Raw genomic sequence first — 18,823 nt, 5'->3', positions numbered from 1 at the left:
ATTTAGAAGGAATTATACCTTATTTTGAACTTTTTTGTACCTATAAAAAATAATGAGGGATTCTGATTATATAAAAATAATGGTATAATTCTCCTAAATTTAGCACTATATAACTAGAATCGAGTATATCAATCAATTGGCCAGGCTGAAAAAGAGTCGTGCTCAATTTGATAGAAAATATACTAGATTCTAGTTTAAATGTGCTAAATTTAGGAGAAATTATACCTCATTTTGGACTTTTTGTACCTACAAAAATAAGGGCAATTAGGTAAATCGGTATGTATTAGGGAGATGAAGCAAAGGAAAGTTTACATGTAGGGAGTGGAAACAAATTTGTTTCTAACGCAGGACTGAGGAGAAAGTTGAGTTTGCATGCAAGGAGTTTAGGACAATTTACCCTAAATTTAATTTTAAATTGATTAAAATAAGTCCAAGCTAAATTCAATTTAAATCTATTTGATCGCTACCATGTTTACTTTGTGGATTTTAATTAATTCTAGATTAATTTTTACTCAATAAGTATCTATAATAATCAAATATTGATAAAAATATTTTTAATTAATAAATTTATATTTTAAAAAAAGTATTAAAATTATATCGATATGGTATCGAAATCATATTGTTCTAGTCATAAACCAAAACATCAGCAATGCTCGAAATTTTAAACCTTGTAAGAGGATATGTATCAACTCCTAAGGTGAAGAGAAATGGACTACTAATACAAGTTGTCATTGACTTGTCTTGATCTGCATACTGTCAACCAAAATGCAGTCATTGGAAGAGATTGCCATTATTGTCAGCCATGAATACACCATAGAAGCCAACTGCATTTCAACATCTTCACCACTCCTCATGCTGCTGGGGAGAACGCCTCCTAATCAAAGGGAACATTTGAGTAGTCAAAGAGAGCTAATAGTTTTGAGTTTGATTTTGTGTTTACTACAAAAGATACGGAAGATGTGATCAATGCATCTTATTGCATCCTTCTCATGCTCAGGTCTGCAGCAAGAGAGACGTGGCATCATGCAAGTAATGTTCTATGGCAGGCAGGCATCATTTCTTAATAGTTTGCAATCACAAGGAGACCGGCAGCAATCGTTTCCAACATAGGTGATGTGATCAGGTTAGTCATCTAACAATAGAGGTGGCAGAGTTCGTGTTCATGTTCCTCTTCCTCCTACTTTTCCTCCGTTTCTTCTACTGCCTCCTCTCTTTCCTCTTCTACACAATTACATTCTTCACATGTATTCAACTGTATGGTGTGTTGCCAAATGTCAGCACTTATAAAAGACCATTCAAGTCAGGGCACAAAACCAGCTCCAAACTTGAGATTTTGAACTTAGGCAGCTAATGACAGTAGTGAAAAGTAAGGTGGAGTTGAAAAAAAATGATAATGCACAATCAAAATAATGAATATATACTATTGAATTGCGAGGAATATGCAGCATAAACAATATACAAAATATGACAACAAGAAAATATGAAGTCAAATCAATTAGATAAAAAAGAAAGAAAGAAACATACAGATGCACGATATATTGTTCCCTGAAGTCGTTTTTGCCATGATTTCAAAACTTCATCATTATCGCAAAGTAAGATTAATGTGTTCACATCTTCAACAACCTACAAGAATAAGAAAGCTATTTAAGCATCAGGTGGTCAAACAGTAGAAGTTGATATCATCAAGTCCATATGCTTTCACTCAACCACACCTTCGAATTGAATTGTCCAGCATCATACAATGCTAGGACATTCTGCACACCACGGGTGAACTCTGTAGGAACTTGATGTACCTGTTTCCCTCTTAAACTGCCAAAAATATTATTTTAGTATTATGACAATATGATAAAATAAAAGTCCATTAAACTAAAATCTTGAAAAAATCTTATCAATGATAGAAGGGCATCTTATATTAAGTATCAAAAAATTTAGCACAAGTATCCAACATTAAGCATGTTCACTTTTGAGAACCAAGGGCGTTCACATTAAGCATATTCATTCTCATATGTTCACACATTCACCTTAATATCTTCATCTCGACTCTCATGTTTTACTTTGTATGCTCGAATCATAGTCCGATATTCAACTTCATATAATATAGCAAATGCTTCCCTTTAAACTTTAGTGGTAGTTTGACAGCGAATGAAATACCGTTCCGTGCCGCCCGGCACAGATGGGAGACGAAACTAGCATGTCACGATCGTCTCGATCAACAAGGATGCATCGCCGGACGCTTCTGGTACCGCCAGAGGCGTCGTGGGGGGCCTGAAGCGTTGCGGGTGTCGGAGGCGTCACAACACGAACATTTCAAGCGCCACCAGAAGCGTCGTCAGACGCTTTCCGGTGCTGCCGAAGGTATCGCGGACGCGCACGGGCATCGGGGCGTTTAGGGTTACTGTGCAAAATTAATATTTCAATTTAAATCAATTAAACAATTTCTACTTAAATGTGATATTTGAAAGAGACTTTCATTAACCTTAATTAAATTATCCCAATAATATATGATCCTGTCCGAACCAAGAGTCAGCGGACGCTGGGCACGTGGCGCTCTCTGCTGGATCCTCGAGTGCTCCGGCGAACCTGCAACAAAACCGAGCCGGGAGGGGTGTCCCGGCGACGGTCCTCCGACGCTCAAGTCAGGCGAGGAATGACAAGAAGGTAGCCTCAAGATGAAGATGTGCATACCTCCGGTGAAGAAATTGAGGCCTTATATAGACCCCTCGAAGAAGCCTGGGCGCGCCAATCAAAGCAATCACCTGCATTTGACCATGCCCAGACATGGGTCTGTCAGAAGGGCCATGCCTAGATATGGATCCGTCAGAAAAGGCGTCCCTGAGGCCATACTGCTACTGTATCAACCTCTCCATGATGTGACGGCAAGATCCTCCATCGTGCGATCTTGTGTACGGCCTAATCATCAGACATGCTTCTACCGATATCCCATATCCCGAGCCGAGCGCATAGGCCGCTCGGCCACCTTTTTGTCCCCTCGCCCTTATTTTGTCCGGGCGGGTTGCCCGCCTGGCTCGGACCCGGATGGGTTATTCCTCGCCGACTCGGCCTTGCAACCCGCTACCCTTAGATTCTGACGCAAGTCTAGTCGAAGGAGGGTGAGTCCGGACTATTGGCGCCTTACCATCACCTATAACATTCCTTTAGCCATTCGACCCTTATGCCGGATTCAGCCGCTCGGCTCTTTGTTTTGGATGCCTTGTTGTTCAACGTGGATATTTGCTTGTCTAAATCTTCTCGAAAATCGCACAAATCCTTCCCATTAAGTCGCAACATGCGCGGTATGGGCGCATTAATTGCGCCTCGTGGCAAGGCGCCATGTGGCTCTTCTCGCGTGGCGGCGATGCTTAGTACGATGGGACGCGATTGCTTGGAAATAGACGGTTGGATGATGACCTCGTCTTTCGTGACCTGCATCCGACGGCGGAGGCCGACCAACCTCGGCCGTATAAAGCCTCCGTCTCCTCCCTTCGCCGCATGCTTGCTTGCGCGTTGTCCTTCCGCCTCCTCTCCTGCTGCGACCTGATCTTTGTTCCTTCTCGAGTCTTCTTCCTTCACTACTAGGTTTTCCTTCGCCCGCGTCCTTTTCTTGCCCTCATGCTCCTCGAGCTCCTCGACGGTTTTGGTATATGACGGAGAGTCATGAAGAGCCTTGTGGACGATGGGATCCAGACCACGAAATAATTATAGCCGTCCGTCGGCCCTAACCGCGGCACCATTGTTTTCGGCCGATTTCTACCCATCAATTCATTTAGGTTTGTAATTATTTCTCCGCGCAACCCTTTTTCGGTGGTGTCCTCTTTGTAGTATCCCACTGACAAAATATTCCACTCTTCACCCCAAACAATCCGAGTACTTTTTGTAGAATAGGCTTTAAATTTTTTGATAATATGCCGACCTCCAACAAGCACTGGAAGGAATTTTTCTTCTACATCCGACTTCCCGAGCGGCCGGCATTTCGAACCAAATGGCAGACCGCTGTGCCGACTCAGCCGGAGCTCGGCAAGTTCAGAAGCAATCCAGCCTATCTTCATGCAGCGAACTGGTTGTCTGGTCAGCGATACAAGATCGACCAGTTGCTGTTCGGGCCAATCTTCCCTACCGTATGGGTAAGAGACTCTTTACTCCCTTCACCTTTTTTATCTAACTGATTTTAATTTCTCCTATTGCAGCTGAAGTCATGTGGCGCTCCAAAGCTACCGCTCATCTGAAACTGAAGGCCGTGGAGATCGAGGCGGCCACCAAAAAGGAGCTCGCCGAGCGGGGTCTCATCCCCAGCCGCCCGGCAGAGCGCCCCATCCGCACGGAGGGCGGATCTTGTCGATCCACCGTAAGACCTCCGCCACCCAGAGGAACCACGAGCCGATCGGCGTGTCCGTCGCCGGCGCGGACTCGACCGCCTCGACTTCCTCCCGACTGCGCACTCGGAAACTTCCACCTAGTCCTGCGCGCGCCAACCATCACCACCTGATTCCGGAGGAATATTGTCGATCGCCTCAGCCCGTCACGAAATAACGGGTCCGCGCTTGATTCTCGACGCCGCGCAACAATCAGCCACCGTATTCATTTCTTCTCCCCTGATTCCGATTTCATTATTTCGAGCAAACGAGCGGAGGGTCTCCTGGAAAAACTTCAATTGTCGGGGGGTCCGTCGGCCGAGCGAGAGAAACAAACCCTCGAGGCCGAACAGAAGAAGGCTGCCGATCTGGCTGCGGAGGTGGCCCGACTCGAAGACTTGGTGAAGCAGCGGGACGGGGACGTGAAGCGCAGGCAGAATCTGGATAAAATGAAAGTGTCCCCCTAGATCAGCAGTCTAAGAAGCTAGAGGCCGAGCTGAATGCCGAGCGAGAGATCCGTTCGGCGGAGCGCACAAAGGCCGAGGTGGACTTGAAGGCTGTTCAAGACACCTTAACCGCTTCCCGCGCGACATTCAGAAAATATAAAGAGGGTGAGCCGAGCCGCCTAGCAGCCGCGCGCCAGGAATACCTCCACTCGGAGAGGTTCGGCCTAAAATTCGGTGGCAACGTCTCTTCCACTTTCGCCGAAGCGGTCAAGGTCACCGTGACATACTTGAAGAAAGGGGGCCACCTTCCCGAGGGAATGCATATTCCCGCTTCCGACCTGGCGGCCATGATTGATGATATTCCTGACGCCTTCTTCAGCTTTGAAGACCCTGAGTGAGGCGGGTTATTTCGAGTACCTTCTGTATTTCATCCGCTCGGCGGATGTAAAATTTTTGTGCGTGCCGTTCGGCATAATTCTTCTTTTAAAGAAACGCTGCTCCTTTGTTTGTTTTCCTACTCATTGTCCATAATATTCTTCTGTTTGCTTAACGTTGATACTTAGAGTTAGTCCTGCTCTTAAGGGTTCTCCTTCACGCATCCGATCGGCTTGGCACATTGCATAGGGTCCGAGCTAGGTAGCCTACTCACTTTGCACGTATCTTGCCTGCGTGAAGTCCACAAAGCCGAGTATCGAAGGGCCAACTCCCAATCGGGCCTGAATTTTTTAATATTTGTAGTTTCCACGGTCTTACTTTGATATTCGTTTTTCCGCTCGGATGTTTATAGCCGATCGGCGCGGCTCTTGATTTTTAACGACGGTGCTCGTCGGTCTTCCGATCGGAGGGTTTATAGACGCCGGCTCGTCTCTCGATTTTTAACGACGGTGCTCGCGATGTTATACGATCGGCCTCGATTTCGCTCTCTCGCGTTATGGCTCTCGATTTTTAACTGCCGCGGCTTCCGGGTTTATGCCACTCGATTTTGCGTGCGGATGTTTATAGATCGGCCTCGATCTTCGCCGTCTTCCGAGGTTTATCGCCTCGATTTTAACGGGTCTTCGCGATGTTTATGGCACGCTCGATTTTACGCCGCGATGTTTACCCCTTCCTCCTCCCGAGGTTTATCGCTCCGATTTTAACGTGCGGATGTTTATAGCTCGATCTTCCTCGAGGTTTATCGCGCTCGATTTTGCCGGATGATGCGATTTGCCGCCGGATGATCGATCGCGTCGATCTTTACCGCCTCCCGAGGGTTTGCCGTCTCGATTTTACGCGCGTCTTCGATGTTTATTCGATTTTGGGTGCCGTCGATGTTTATAATCGCTTACCTCGCTTCCGAGGTTTATACCTCGATTTTCTCCGATGTTTATACCGATTTTATCATGTTTCGATCTCGCTCGGCTTCGAGGTTTATAGTCGATTTTCCGCTTATGCCTCGATTTTCTCGGATTATACGATCCCTCGATCTTTCTTCGAGTTTATCCGATTTTGCTCGGGCTCGATGTTTATACCTCGATTTTAACGTGCTCGGATGTTTATACGCTGATCTTGGCCGTCTTCGAGGTTTATGCTGATTTTCGGATGTTTATGCTCGATTTTACGCGGTGATGTTTATATCGCCTCGATCTTACTGCTCCTCGGAGGGTTTATAGCCCGCTCGATTTTCGCGGCTTCCGATGTTTATGCCTCGATTTTACTGCTGGGATGTTACCTCGATCTTACGGCTCGTTCGCGAGGGTTTATGCTTCACGACGCGGCCGAGGGACTACCGCATCCCACAATATTTAGCCACCGTCTTCAAGAGAGGCTTGTGCAAAGCCCTTTACAAGACGACTCGCCGCATTTGGATAATTTATATCCGTCAGTCGGGCTACTGCGGATCCATACTGCGGTGCCTGCAGCTAAAACCATATACCCCGACCCTCGAACCTCCCTCATCGCAGCTTTTCCCCACGCGGGGATTCTTATATTTCCCCAGGTCTGCGAGCTCCGGACCTCCCGTCGGGGCCGCTCCATTTACCTCCAGCCGAGCGGCTCAGGCCTTTGCTCCAGGCAATAACGAACGCTGCTTGTTATACGCAGCCCGGCCGAACGGCCTGGGGTCTTCGGGCCTCGATGATAATGCCTTATATTCGCTCTTTTCGACTTTTCATCTCTGCATTTCAAGTATTTAGTCGAAAAATAAAATACGGGAGATACACGCAGGAGGTGGTTCCATCGCGTCCTCTCCTCCCGCACTTATGATTTAGCTAAGCCGCGACTTTCTTAAGATCGCAAACGATAATTACAGTTTCATCCGCCATCAGAACGCCTCTCTAGTCCACCGTTTTCCCTGTCATCATCGCTGATCGACTACTCGTTCACCGCTATACGGAGAGTCTCCCGGATAGCGACGCTCCCACCCTCCAAAGGTCGAATGTCACCCGTGCTGAGGATCTACGACGAAATGTGCTCAATGCATCCTCTAACATCTTCCGGAATTGCCAAACCGACAGGTATAATTTTTAACCATTTGTTGATTTTGCCTCCACCCACTGGGAAACCGACTAGTAAACCGCCATGATGGACCCACAATATCCATTCATCGAGACAATGCCTCTCCTCCCGGAGGGATACGAATCAATCTGTAAGGTATCCCAAGAGGATCTTCGACCGAGACCCAATCCTGATGTGGAGGGAGTCCTCGAGAATTTCAAGCTTGATCCGGAACGATGAGGCCATTTCGGGTGAAGGAATTTATAATGTGTCCTCAACTGAAAGAGAGATCCAGCGCCACGAATGTGACGCAGCTCGGTGCTAACCTCCTGGGATCTTACGAAAGTAGCTAGTTTCAAAGGCCTCGAGTTGAACATGATTTCAAGAGAATCAGTGTCACAGCCCAGCCGCATCCATGAGGGCCTACTCGCTCTTTAATGCGTGCATCTTTTCTTGAGTAATATTGATCCCACTTGGGAGGATCCATCCATATATTCTCAGCGCTTCACAAACTTAATCCTGATTCAACGTCATGATGCGTCGACAGATTCATGGTAATGGTAGGAAGGGGCGAAAGCCAACTTCCGAGAATCTTAAAGCTTAATATGAGCCATATAAAGTGACTCACCCCACCCACAGAATTAAGATATGCTCTTCAAAGCTCACTTCTTCATCCAGAATTTAGTAGCAGATCAAGAAGCAGTCGTGAGATGAATCTGAAGGTTATCACCTTCTTTCTGTATTTCCTTTAATCTATTCTCACTATATCGCCTCCTCTCCAGGGGTTTGACTATTCGAAGGTTTCTTCCTATCCTGAAAAGATGACGGTTGATAAGACGATAAACATTCCAAAACCCACTGATGGCATTCTTCAATCCGAACGGCATCACATTGTAACAATATGTGCCGTCAGCCGTTACGAAGCTTACTTTTTCTTGGTCTTCTCGGGCGAGCGGTACTTGATGATATCCTTGGTAAGCATCAAGCATGCAAATTAGTTCGCAGCCGGCCGTGGAGTCCACCAACTGATCTATCCGGGGCAGAGGATAAAAATCCTTGGGGCATGCCTTGTTTAAATCTCGAAAGTCGATGCAGACCCTCCACTTGCCGCCCGGCTTGGAGACCAAGACTTTTTTCCACCTCCGCCCGGATAATGGCATTCTGCTCGGCGCTGAAGTCCCTTTTTCTCTGCTTCACTGGTCGAGCGTCCGGTCGGACATGCAATTCATGCTGCGCTAGGCTCGACGAAATTCCAGGTAACTCATGTGTCGACCAAACGAAGACATCATGATTTCGTTGGAGGCATTGAATCAGCTTCTCCTTCTGTTCTTTCCCCAGATCAGAGGCGATAAAAGTCGTGGCCTCCGATCGGGTCGGATGGATCTGGACTTCCTCCTTTTCATCATAAATTAAAGCGAGGTTTCTTGGCGACCTCAATTGGAGCCTGAGGCGCGGATCATCTCTATATAGCAGATCTCACTTCTCTACTTCTCCGGGACTTTATCTTTGGAAGAGATCAAAACGGAGGGAGAGTACCACCACGTAAGTCCTCGATCTTCTCCAGGTGGCGGATTTGCCAACTAACCCGAGGGGTTGGGTCGATCAATGATCCGCCATGATGAGCTCCCAACAAATGTGAATGGTAATATTACAATGGCGTACTAAAGTCCGAGTGATTTCCCACTGCGCTGCACCACGTGGATCCTACGACGCTGCTCTTGAATCTCCTCCCCACCAATAACGCCGTATCATTTTCCTCCTCCGCACGTGCAGCCGATTCTCCGGATCGTTCGATCGGTGTCTGTCGCCCCGGTCCAGTCCGTGGAGCTCGTTCGAACCGGAAGGCAATGTATCCGGGAATTACAGGTCCACCTCTTCGCTCGCGGATCGGGGATCATGCCCTCGGCGCCACCGAGTTTTTCCGGCCTTCCACATTTATATATCAGTCAAATCTAGAACAAGAAGTCCATCCAGCATTCATCGTCGCATATCCCGCCACTTAATCAATATAGCCTCTTTCAGCAGACACGTCTTGACCGGGGTGAGGAAAATTCCTGATGGATCCGTCCCCTAAACCACCGGCGATCCAGGGTGGTAAGGAAAAACACTTTACTCCACGGAGCTAAACCGATCATCCGTCTGTTCCATGATCGAGCGAAGGGTCGATAACCTCCAAATCGCGGATCCGCGGAGGAGTCCGCAGCTTTCTCATTTCATCCGAAGATCTCTGGGCCAAGGATGGAGCCGGGCAGTCCGCCGGATCTTTTCCGATCTACGCGAGTTCGGCCCGCCGCCGGGGGGATCGACCAGAGTCACGCGTGGCCATCCAAAGAGGGTGTCCCTGCAGGGTAGCTCAGAAAGACTACAAGAAATGACGCATCAGCAATCACTACAGCGTGCGAGGATCGGCCAGGCCAACGGAGATCTCCACTCATCAAGATATCCTATCACACTTCTCGCTATTTTGCGCGCCCCTGACCGATCACAACCCGGGTTATCTCTAACTCCGCTCGGACCAACCCGGCTGATCGGCTCGGCCATTGACCGCTTAGTCAGCCCTTCATCGGTTCTCAAGCTAAGACCCTTCAGAAAGTGGGTCCCCCATTCTTACTGCCGGATCAATATATAAAAAATATATTTTAAATTTAAAAAAATAATAATAAATTTTATTAAATAATATTTTGAAATTGTTTTTAAGGTTTTAAATTTTATTTAAAAATTATAAAAAAATTTAAAAAGTTCTGATTTTTTTTCGAATTCTAAAAAAGTTTAATAAAAATTCTAATAAATCAAATTTATATTCTGCTTTTTTTAATTATTTTGTATTCGTTTACTATTTTAATATTAAATTGATATTCTAATTTTTTTACTATTTTAAATATATATTATTTAAATTATTAATTAAATAAATAAATAGTTAATTTATATAATTATTATATATAAAATAATATTTTGTATTAATTTATATAATTATGATTATTTAATCTGGACATTGGAGAACTATAAAAGTTACCTAAGCAAAATATTACAAGAATCAATGCTTCTATCTGATTCACATCACTCATTAAAAAATAAGGTAGCATACTATGATGTATCAATTTTAATTTAAGTTATTGGTAGATCAATTTTCTTTAAAAAATAAATTGTTTAATAATGGAGAACTTATATAAAATCAATATACAATTTATTTTTAAATTATACACAATATATATATATATCAAAACCGTATCGACACAGTATGATAAGAAACTGAAACCGTATCGTTCCAGCCTGGGACCGAAACATCAGTACTGGTCGAGATTTTAAACCTTGGTTTATGATCGCAAAGAACACCAACTTGTATCCTATATAAAAAAACTCCTTCAATCCCTCCATCATTTTGTGAAAATAATCATAAATATTTAAAGCTCTCAAATAATTCATCTTCTACTATCTTAACAATAGTTTTACTACCTAAATTTTATCTATTATTTCTTTACTCTACTAAGTCTAAAAACTTTTACTTATAATGTTTTCCGCCAAAATTAGAGTTTAGCATTAACTTCATGTGTTTTATTGACCAAAATAATATCACTTGCAAATAACATATATCATAGTAACATATCTTACATGTGTCCAACGAGTTCATTCATAACTAGTATAAAAAGATATGGATTTACGCTATAATCTTCATAGGAAACATCTCAATTAATCCACTTATAGTCTTCACTTTTGTCGTTACATCTCATATATATCTTTAATTATTTTATCATACTACATTAATGTTTTTTTTCTAAAATTCTCTATATAATTTCTCTCAAAACTGTCATAAATTTTATTTTGGTCAATAAATGTCATCCATAAGTCTTGCTTCTTTTTTGACACTTTTCAATCAATTGGCTAAGAAGATGTATAGCAATGTCATGCATAAGTTTGCTTCTTTTCTAACACTTTTCAATCAATTGGCTAAAAGGATATATAGCTTTTATTATCGACCTTTAGAGCATAAATCCAAATTGATTTTCACTCAACTTGGTCTCCTTAATTTTTTCAATCACTTTTTCCAAAAATTTTATCATGACTCATTATCTTAATCCATCTTCTTTGTTTTTATAAGGAGAGCTAAAGTACTTACCCTCTTCTAATTATCATGCATTTTCTTCGTTTTTTAATTATCATGCATGCTAGAGTACTTACCATATTCATTACACTACTTTCTTAGTCACTTTCATACCTCTATTGAAATATCATCTCATCCGATCATTTGTCATTTTGCGTCTTATTTAACTCAATTCTACTATTGAAATTTAAGTTTCTACACTCTCTTTGACCTACTTAAATTTTCTAAACTAAGTTAATCACCTAATCTTTCATTAAAAAGTTGATAAAAATACATCTTTCATCTCTCTTTTATTTCCTCGTCCTCCGCTAGTATCCTATTGGATTCATTTTTAGTGCATCTTACTTGAATAAGATCCCTTCTTTTCCTTTCTCTCGCTTTACCTATACTATATATGTCAATTTCTCCTTCTCTTGTATCAAACTCCTTTTGTATCAAAATGTTCATACAAACATTTGAGAGTTTTATTCATGACTTCATTTACTGCTTTTTGACCTCTTTCTTGGCTACAACATACTTTTTTTAAGTTTTCTTTACCCTTACAAATGTACAAGAAATTATAGGCTTCGTTTATCTATCACTTTCTCCTATACTTTTTCATAACTAAGATACTTCATTTAGAGGTGCTCATCCTCTTGACTCACCAAATATACTATTAATCACCATTTTCAAATTTAATGTCATCTTATCCCCAAGTTGTATTCGAGTCGCCATGTATTTTTCACACTTGATCACATACCCTCTCTTTAAAAATACTTCTCATCTTTTACTTCCACCACTTGATCTAAAGAGACGCGCATGCTTTCTTTCTAGTGATACTATACTTGTGGCACGTATCTAATAAGATTTCTCTAGCGATAATCTAACTATTTTTACAAAAAAAATTATCCTCTTCCTAACCATAAAAAAAGTCTGTTTACAACTTATTGTTCTTACTTTTGAACATAACCAAGTGTTCTTCTCTCTTCTTGGAAAACATTTTTCCTATTACAAGTTCGTATGATATCATGAAATGCAATATAACTTTTTCTTTTTCATTTCTTCTTCTAAATACATGGTCCTCATACCCCCTATTATATTCCTCATTGCTCATTTAGATCTTCTCTCATTAAAATCATCTTGTTTGCAAGAATCATTCATAATGCCTCCTCCCATACCTATTTTGTCTCCTATAAAAAAAAAAAAAAAAGGCAGCCCGGTGCACGAAGTTCCCGCTATACGGGGTCCCGGGGAAGGATCCATTGTACGCAGCCTTACCCTGCTTTTTGCAAGAGGTTGTTTCCAGGATTTGAACCTCTTTTGGCCACAAAGCAACAACTTTACCGTTGCGCCAAGGCTCCCCTTCTCTATTTTGTCTCCTATAAACACAATATAATTCTTCTCCTAATCATTATACTACCCCTATTAAAGTGCACCTTTTATGGCGCTGAATGTTGAGATATGACTTGAGCAGAAGATGAGAGTTGAAAAGATAAGGATGTTAAAGTGGATGTGTGGACATACAAGGATGAATAGAATAAGAAATGAGAGTATTAGAGAGAAAGTCGGAGTTGTATCTATTAAGGAAAAACTCCGAGACATGTTTAAGGTAGTATAGCCATGTACTTAAACGACCAATAAATGCTCCAGTCAAGCGATGTGAAACTATAATAAAACACATATCAAACGGGGAAGAGGAAAACCAAAAAAGACTTGGTTAGCAACAATAAAATAAGATAAAATTTATTTAAGTACAGACAATGATATACTGGGAGATAGAGCTCAATAGCATAAAAGGATCCATATAGCCGACCTCACCTAGTGGGATAAGGCTTGGTTGTTATATTAGAGTGAACGTTTCTACGGTCTATATTTCCAATATAAGACAATCAATATTCTTATACTATTCGTTCTTATCCAACAAAGGTGTGTGAACTCTTGCATATTTAATATTACAGTCAAGTTCTCAAGAAGATGTTGCGATCATTGCCGAGATATTGTAATCGAACCGTATGACGCATACCTTCAGAGAAATAACCTAGCATTATTGTAATATTTTAATAAATCCATGCATAACATTTGCCTATATTTTACGCTAGCTAATAACCTAAGGCAACTCTACTCTTTTATCCGGGTTTGAGATTCCCATGGTGGACTTTATTCGCCATGGGCTGAGTTTCCCTATTAAGGTAGATGTCAATTGTCTCTCCTTTGCATTGTATAACTTAACAAATATGTAATTGACTAATACTAGGAAAGCTATAATGTACTAGTAAATGTGACGGTAATACACCTATTTAAAGCGTTAATGAAGCTCATAGTAGACAAACAAATCTTACAACATATATGTAGACAACCAAAATGATATCACAAATTATTTGTCATCCATAGGATGACACCTACCATATAGTTACTAACCCATAATCTTGGTCCTTAAAGTATACAAATTCGTAAGCTTAAAAAATTTGTATATTTATGGTATACAAAATCAAAAAGAAAAAAAAGTGGATAGTTTGCATATAATTAGAAAAAAGAATATTTACATATAAGTTTATCCATAAATATAAAAATTATTATCTAGTCACCATCATCGTGCAAAGACCACATGTCCTGTTTTCCCATCTAATTTGTGTAGGATCGAAGAGAGGGTAGAGTAAAGGTGGCTGGATATTTAATTGAATTTTTAAAAAACCAAATTAATGTAGCGAAAAACAACAATATAGAAATAATACTTGCAATTAAATATCTTTCTCCTTCATACTAAGAAGCTAAAGATGGAGAAACCTTCTTCCACTTTCCCTTACAAGATGAAGAATTAAAGTACAAGAGTCTTTCAAGGGAGTATAATTACTAGGAAAATGAGATTGGAAGCTTTGAGCACTTAGAGAGGTAGAGATTTAGCAATAAACCTTTCCCTTGTACAAGACAGAATTGAAGTAAAAGGGAGTCTTACAATGGAGCACAATTATAAGAAAAATGAGATTGGGAGCTTTGAGCACTAGCGATTTAGTAAAAGCCTTTCTTTTATATTTTCCCGAGTTGCCTTAACCCCTTTGATAGCCAGACTATCAGCTTTCTTCTCTCTCCACAAAATAAGCTTTCTTCTCTCTCCACAAAATAAGCTTTCTTCTCTCCACAAAATGAATTTTTCCAAGCAAGCAACTAGACTATTCAAGCACTATTAGTCGACTCACACAATTTGATAGTCGCATAATTTGATTTTAAGCATCAACGGTAAATTGAGTTGTTACCATTGGGATCATCGATCCACTTTTGAAGTTATCAAACAACTACCTTCAAACTCTAAGCAAACAAAAAGATTTTTAGTCGACTGCACCAGTCCACTTCGCCTCATTGAGTTTGCACTAGCCTTCATTCCCCAAGGTGTTAGCACTTCCTTGTTGATTTTGACTTTGGTGCTAAGAGATTTCTAGGACATCATGCCAAGAAGCTCCTCACTTCCAAGACCTCCTCCTCATGCCTAGCATCTAGTCCTCATCAACCTGCTGGGGCTTTTTGCACATGTCTAGCATTTAATCCTCGTTGATCCTCGCCAACTCATAAGGACTTCTTACAATTGCCAAACGTCTAGTCCTTATCGACTGCTGAAACTTCATTAGTTGCTTAGCATTTGATCCTCGACCTGTTGGAACTTCATGCCAAATGTCCACTTGGACCTTTCCTTGCCAAGCACCTTTTTGGACTTCCGTTGTTGCACCTACAATTTATGTCAGACTTACATGCCCTGCACGCTTGATATACATGTCAAATAAACCACATTGAGTAACTTAAACATTATTCAAACATCAAACTCACATGCAAACACATGTTTGGGCATGATTGCACCAACAATGTCGTCAATGATTCAAGCTTAGTCCAAATGTCATAATAAGAGGAAATGTTACACCATAAACTATAAATTGTCTTTTCATAATAGCTTAACCTACTGGAAAAATGATTACTTAATTGAAATAGATAAGTGATAGTAAAATTCATGTTAAAGATATAAATCTTTACAAAAAAACATGCGGCTCCAAATTATCATCATGAATGATTACTATCACTTGGCTTTTCTTATTGAAAGAGCCATAGAATTTTAAAGCACTTATCATTTTGCCCCCATTTCACAAAAAAGTGACATTACAGTAAGCTAGATTAATTATTAGTGTTAATTATTAGGGAATGAAATGTTGAGAGTTTGAAAAGTCCTAGGTGCGGCATTTTTATGATTTTAAAATTATGAAGATCATTGGGAAAAAAATCTACTGGAAAAATTAAAATTTCCACTACTTTCAATGGCACTTTGGAGGTAATTCATCCTAGTAAATTGATGGCTGTAACTGGGTATTAAATGTGATAATTAGCAATAACTACATGTTGATTATAAGTTAATATATATTAATTTTTTATTAATATAACTATATATTAATATAAATCTTAGCTAATTAATAGACACCCCATAGATAATTTAATAACTATAAGAGTTATATTAGTTAATAATTATATAAATAAATAGCTATTATGTATATGGAGTTTTGATATCCTCCACACGTTATCTTGCACACCTCATGCACAACAACAACAACAACCAAGCCTTTTCCCACTAGGTGGGGTCGGTTGTATGAATCCTTTTACGTCATTGAGCTCTATCTCCTATTATATCATCATCTATATTTAAATAAATTTTATCTTGTTTTATTGTTGCTAACCAAGTCTTTTTTGGTCTTGCTCTTCCTCGTTTGATATGCATGTTTATCATAGTTTCACATCGCCTAACTGGAACATTTATTGGTCGTCTAAGTGCATATCAGTACCATCTTAAACATGTCTCTCGGAGTTTGTCCTCAATAGATGCAACTCCGACTTTCTCTCTAATGCTCTCATTCCTTATTTTGCACACCTCATGCACACCAAAAAAAAATCGATTTGAAATTTTTTTTATATTTAATACTATAACTCAACCGCTAAATCCTAAAAGCAAAAACTTATTGGTATAACCGGGAGCTTTAAAAAAATCATCATTTTTTTTTCCGTGCGAGGTGCTAAGTGAGCAAGTTATCATGAGTATATGTATGTGTGTGTGTATTTCCAATATCTAATGAGGGAAGAAATCATTATAGTAATTCCATCACGCAATGCAAGTTGGATCATGACTTGCCATAGGATGAGAGTCGTGACCATGACTCTACCACACGATGCGAATGACCCAACTCAATCGAATGACATGAGCTATGACTACAACTCGGCAACTCTACCACTTCACATTACGATCGTGATTCTATACCACCGCTCTTTACTCCCCATCTCATCTCTATTCACCTTCCTTCGCGGCACCACTTCCCTCAACTATGTATGTCTTCTCATCCACTGCTCCATATATTTCTTCCTCTCTCGGCCGCCCTTCTCTCTCCTTGATTTCTTGATCAAATTATATCATTTGTGTTGATATCTTCCTAGCTTGGTGTGAACGAAACAAATTACACATGGTGCTCACAAGGTGTGCACCATGAAGTGTATAGGCTAGCAAACCTTTATATATATATATATATATATATATAAGAGCATTCTACTTAAAAGTCAAGGCATAGTTGTACATGTTCTATTCACCATGGTTTCAAGTACTGACTGGACTTAATGGGTATTGATCTAGCATCCTTGGTGGATGGTTTGGTTGTTCTATGCCTTGTAACCGCCTAAAATATCAGTCCAATTAAATGAAAAATCCTTGTTGTACTAGTTTTCCCTATATTTATTAATTCTTAAGATTGTAAGGACATAGACACCAGATCATAATATACCAGATTCAACATGGATTTTACATAAAATATCAAATCCAAATGATGAAATTTATGATAAACTATAATAGAAGAAGGATAACAGAGAAAAGAGAGTTTTCTTTGAAGTTAATAAAAGAAGATGTTGGCACCTGATGCATTGTTTGTATGTTTTTGATCTAGGATTATCCAAAACATAAAGAAATGGACCAGCAAGGCATAAGTACTTGCGTTTCCATGTAGCTTCCCTATTCCCAACACCCTATCAAGAGGAAGCAAATTAGTCATAAAATAGCTAATTGAAAATTAGATCTATGCTCAATAATTGCGCATGCACATCAACTATACTTCACACAGGATGAATGACATTGTAAGAAATTTGTTGTCCAGCAACTTACCTAATACCAGTATGGAAATGAAAGGAAAGCAGAAAATCATGTCACTAATATTTGTTGATATTGGCAATGTATATTTCAATGGATAAACAAAGTGAAAATAACAAAAATAAATAAATTGAATGGATTAATTGGCTACTAAACTTTATGGCCACAAGAGTTCCAACTATGTGGCATCAGTTACATGGATCATTTGTTGTAGCTAACGTAGGATAATATCACTAATCAGATTATATGAAGTGATATTGATTTAATTGTTTGAGACAATTTAGTTCCTTTGTTTACATTTTTCATTGCATCAATCCTTAATTAGTTCACTTTGTTGTGCATCAGACATGTTTATATGACTTGGGCATCTCTACAATAGTATCATTTGGCAGGTTCTATGGGAACTAGACTCCTTTGTCGTCAATGTTCTTGGAGCCATCACATTTTACTACAGGTTATCAATTATAACAACCAAGTGCGAAAACCTGGTATAGTTCTATCATAGTATGAAAATCATGCTAAGTTTTACATTGTCAGATAAATCATCAAGGCAAAGATTCTGATGAAGCAGAAATTTTCTTGAACAAGTTGACTAGATTCGCCAACAAAGAAGAATATGGCCTTTTTTCTGTATAATAAGTTTACCAAGTCAATGATAGCATGCATAACAATTATGAATTATTAGATGTTTTAGATTTAGAGTTTATGTCTCCAATATATTTTATATAATGGGTGTAATCATCATCATCAAGTCATGTTTGCCCCAACTATTTATGGTCAGCTATTTAAATTTTATCAGTCCATTGAACTCTACGAAAGGTAATATTGCTAGAAGTATTTGAGGTGTTTAAGTTACTCTTATTTATGCTTTGGCTTCAGAACAAAGATGAAGTAGGATAGTGGGAAAATATTGTCTCATGCCTAACCTCTAGTCCTTCATAATGTGTTAGGACTTCCCTCATTATTAAGTGTCAAAAGTGTCTAATCCTCAACAACCTACTTGGATATCCCCCATGCCAAATCAATGTTGGACTTTCAACCAGCAAGTGTGCGGTCAACCATAACTCACTTGGATTTTTTCACTTGTCAACTTTGTATTGGATTTTCAACCATCAAGTATCCGGTCAACCATAACCTACTTGGATTTTTCAACTATTAAGTATCCAGTCAACCTCAACCTATATAACGTCTCACTTAACCAACTAATATATTGATTAAACACAAAAACTCAACTTGAGCTTCGTTAACCAAGTTTGATTAACCTAGTCAACCTTGACTAGAAGTCAAGTGCACCAACCGTATTCAAATTAATTAAATC

At 40.2% G+C, this 18,823-nt stretch overlaps 1 protein-coding gene across 2 annotated transcripts in view; it reads right to left on the bottom strand.

The window, feature by feature from the left end:
- Nucleotides 1-18,823, bottom strand: part of LOC121984930 — a 146,792-nt gene that overhangs the window by 73,901 nt on the left and 54,068 nt on the right. For both annotated transcript variants that reach the window (XM_042538116.1, XM_042538125.1), the window contains exons 19-21: nucleotides 17,275-17,384; nucleotides 1,713-1,809; nucleotides 1,525-1,623 (exon numbers count right to left, since the gene is read on the bottom strand). In XM_042538116.1, the coding sequence (XP_042394050.1) occupies nucleotides 1,525-1,623; nucleotides 1,713-1,809; nucleotides 17,275-17,384 (306 nt within the window). The remainder of the gene's footprint in view (nucleotides 1-1,524; nucleotides 1,624-1,712; nucleotides 1,810-17,274; nucleotides 17,385-18,823) is intronic.

The sequence above is a fragment of the Zingiber officinale genome, chromosome 1B, assembly GCF_018446385.1.
Source record: "Zingiber officinale cultivar Zhangliang chromosome 1B, Zo_v1.1, whole genome shotgun sequence".
In the NCBI taxonomy this organism is placed as follows: Eukaryota; Viridiplantae; Streptophyta; class Magnoliopsida; order Zingiberales; family Zingiberaceae; genus Zingiber; species Zingiber officinale.
The sequence above is the reverse complement of the archived record's forward strand: the minus strand, read 5'-3'. Positions and strand labels throughout refer to the sequence as shown.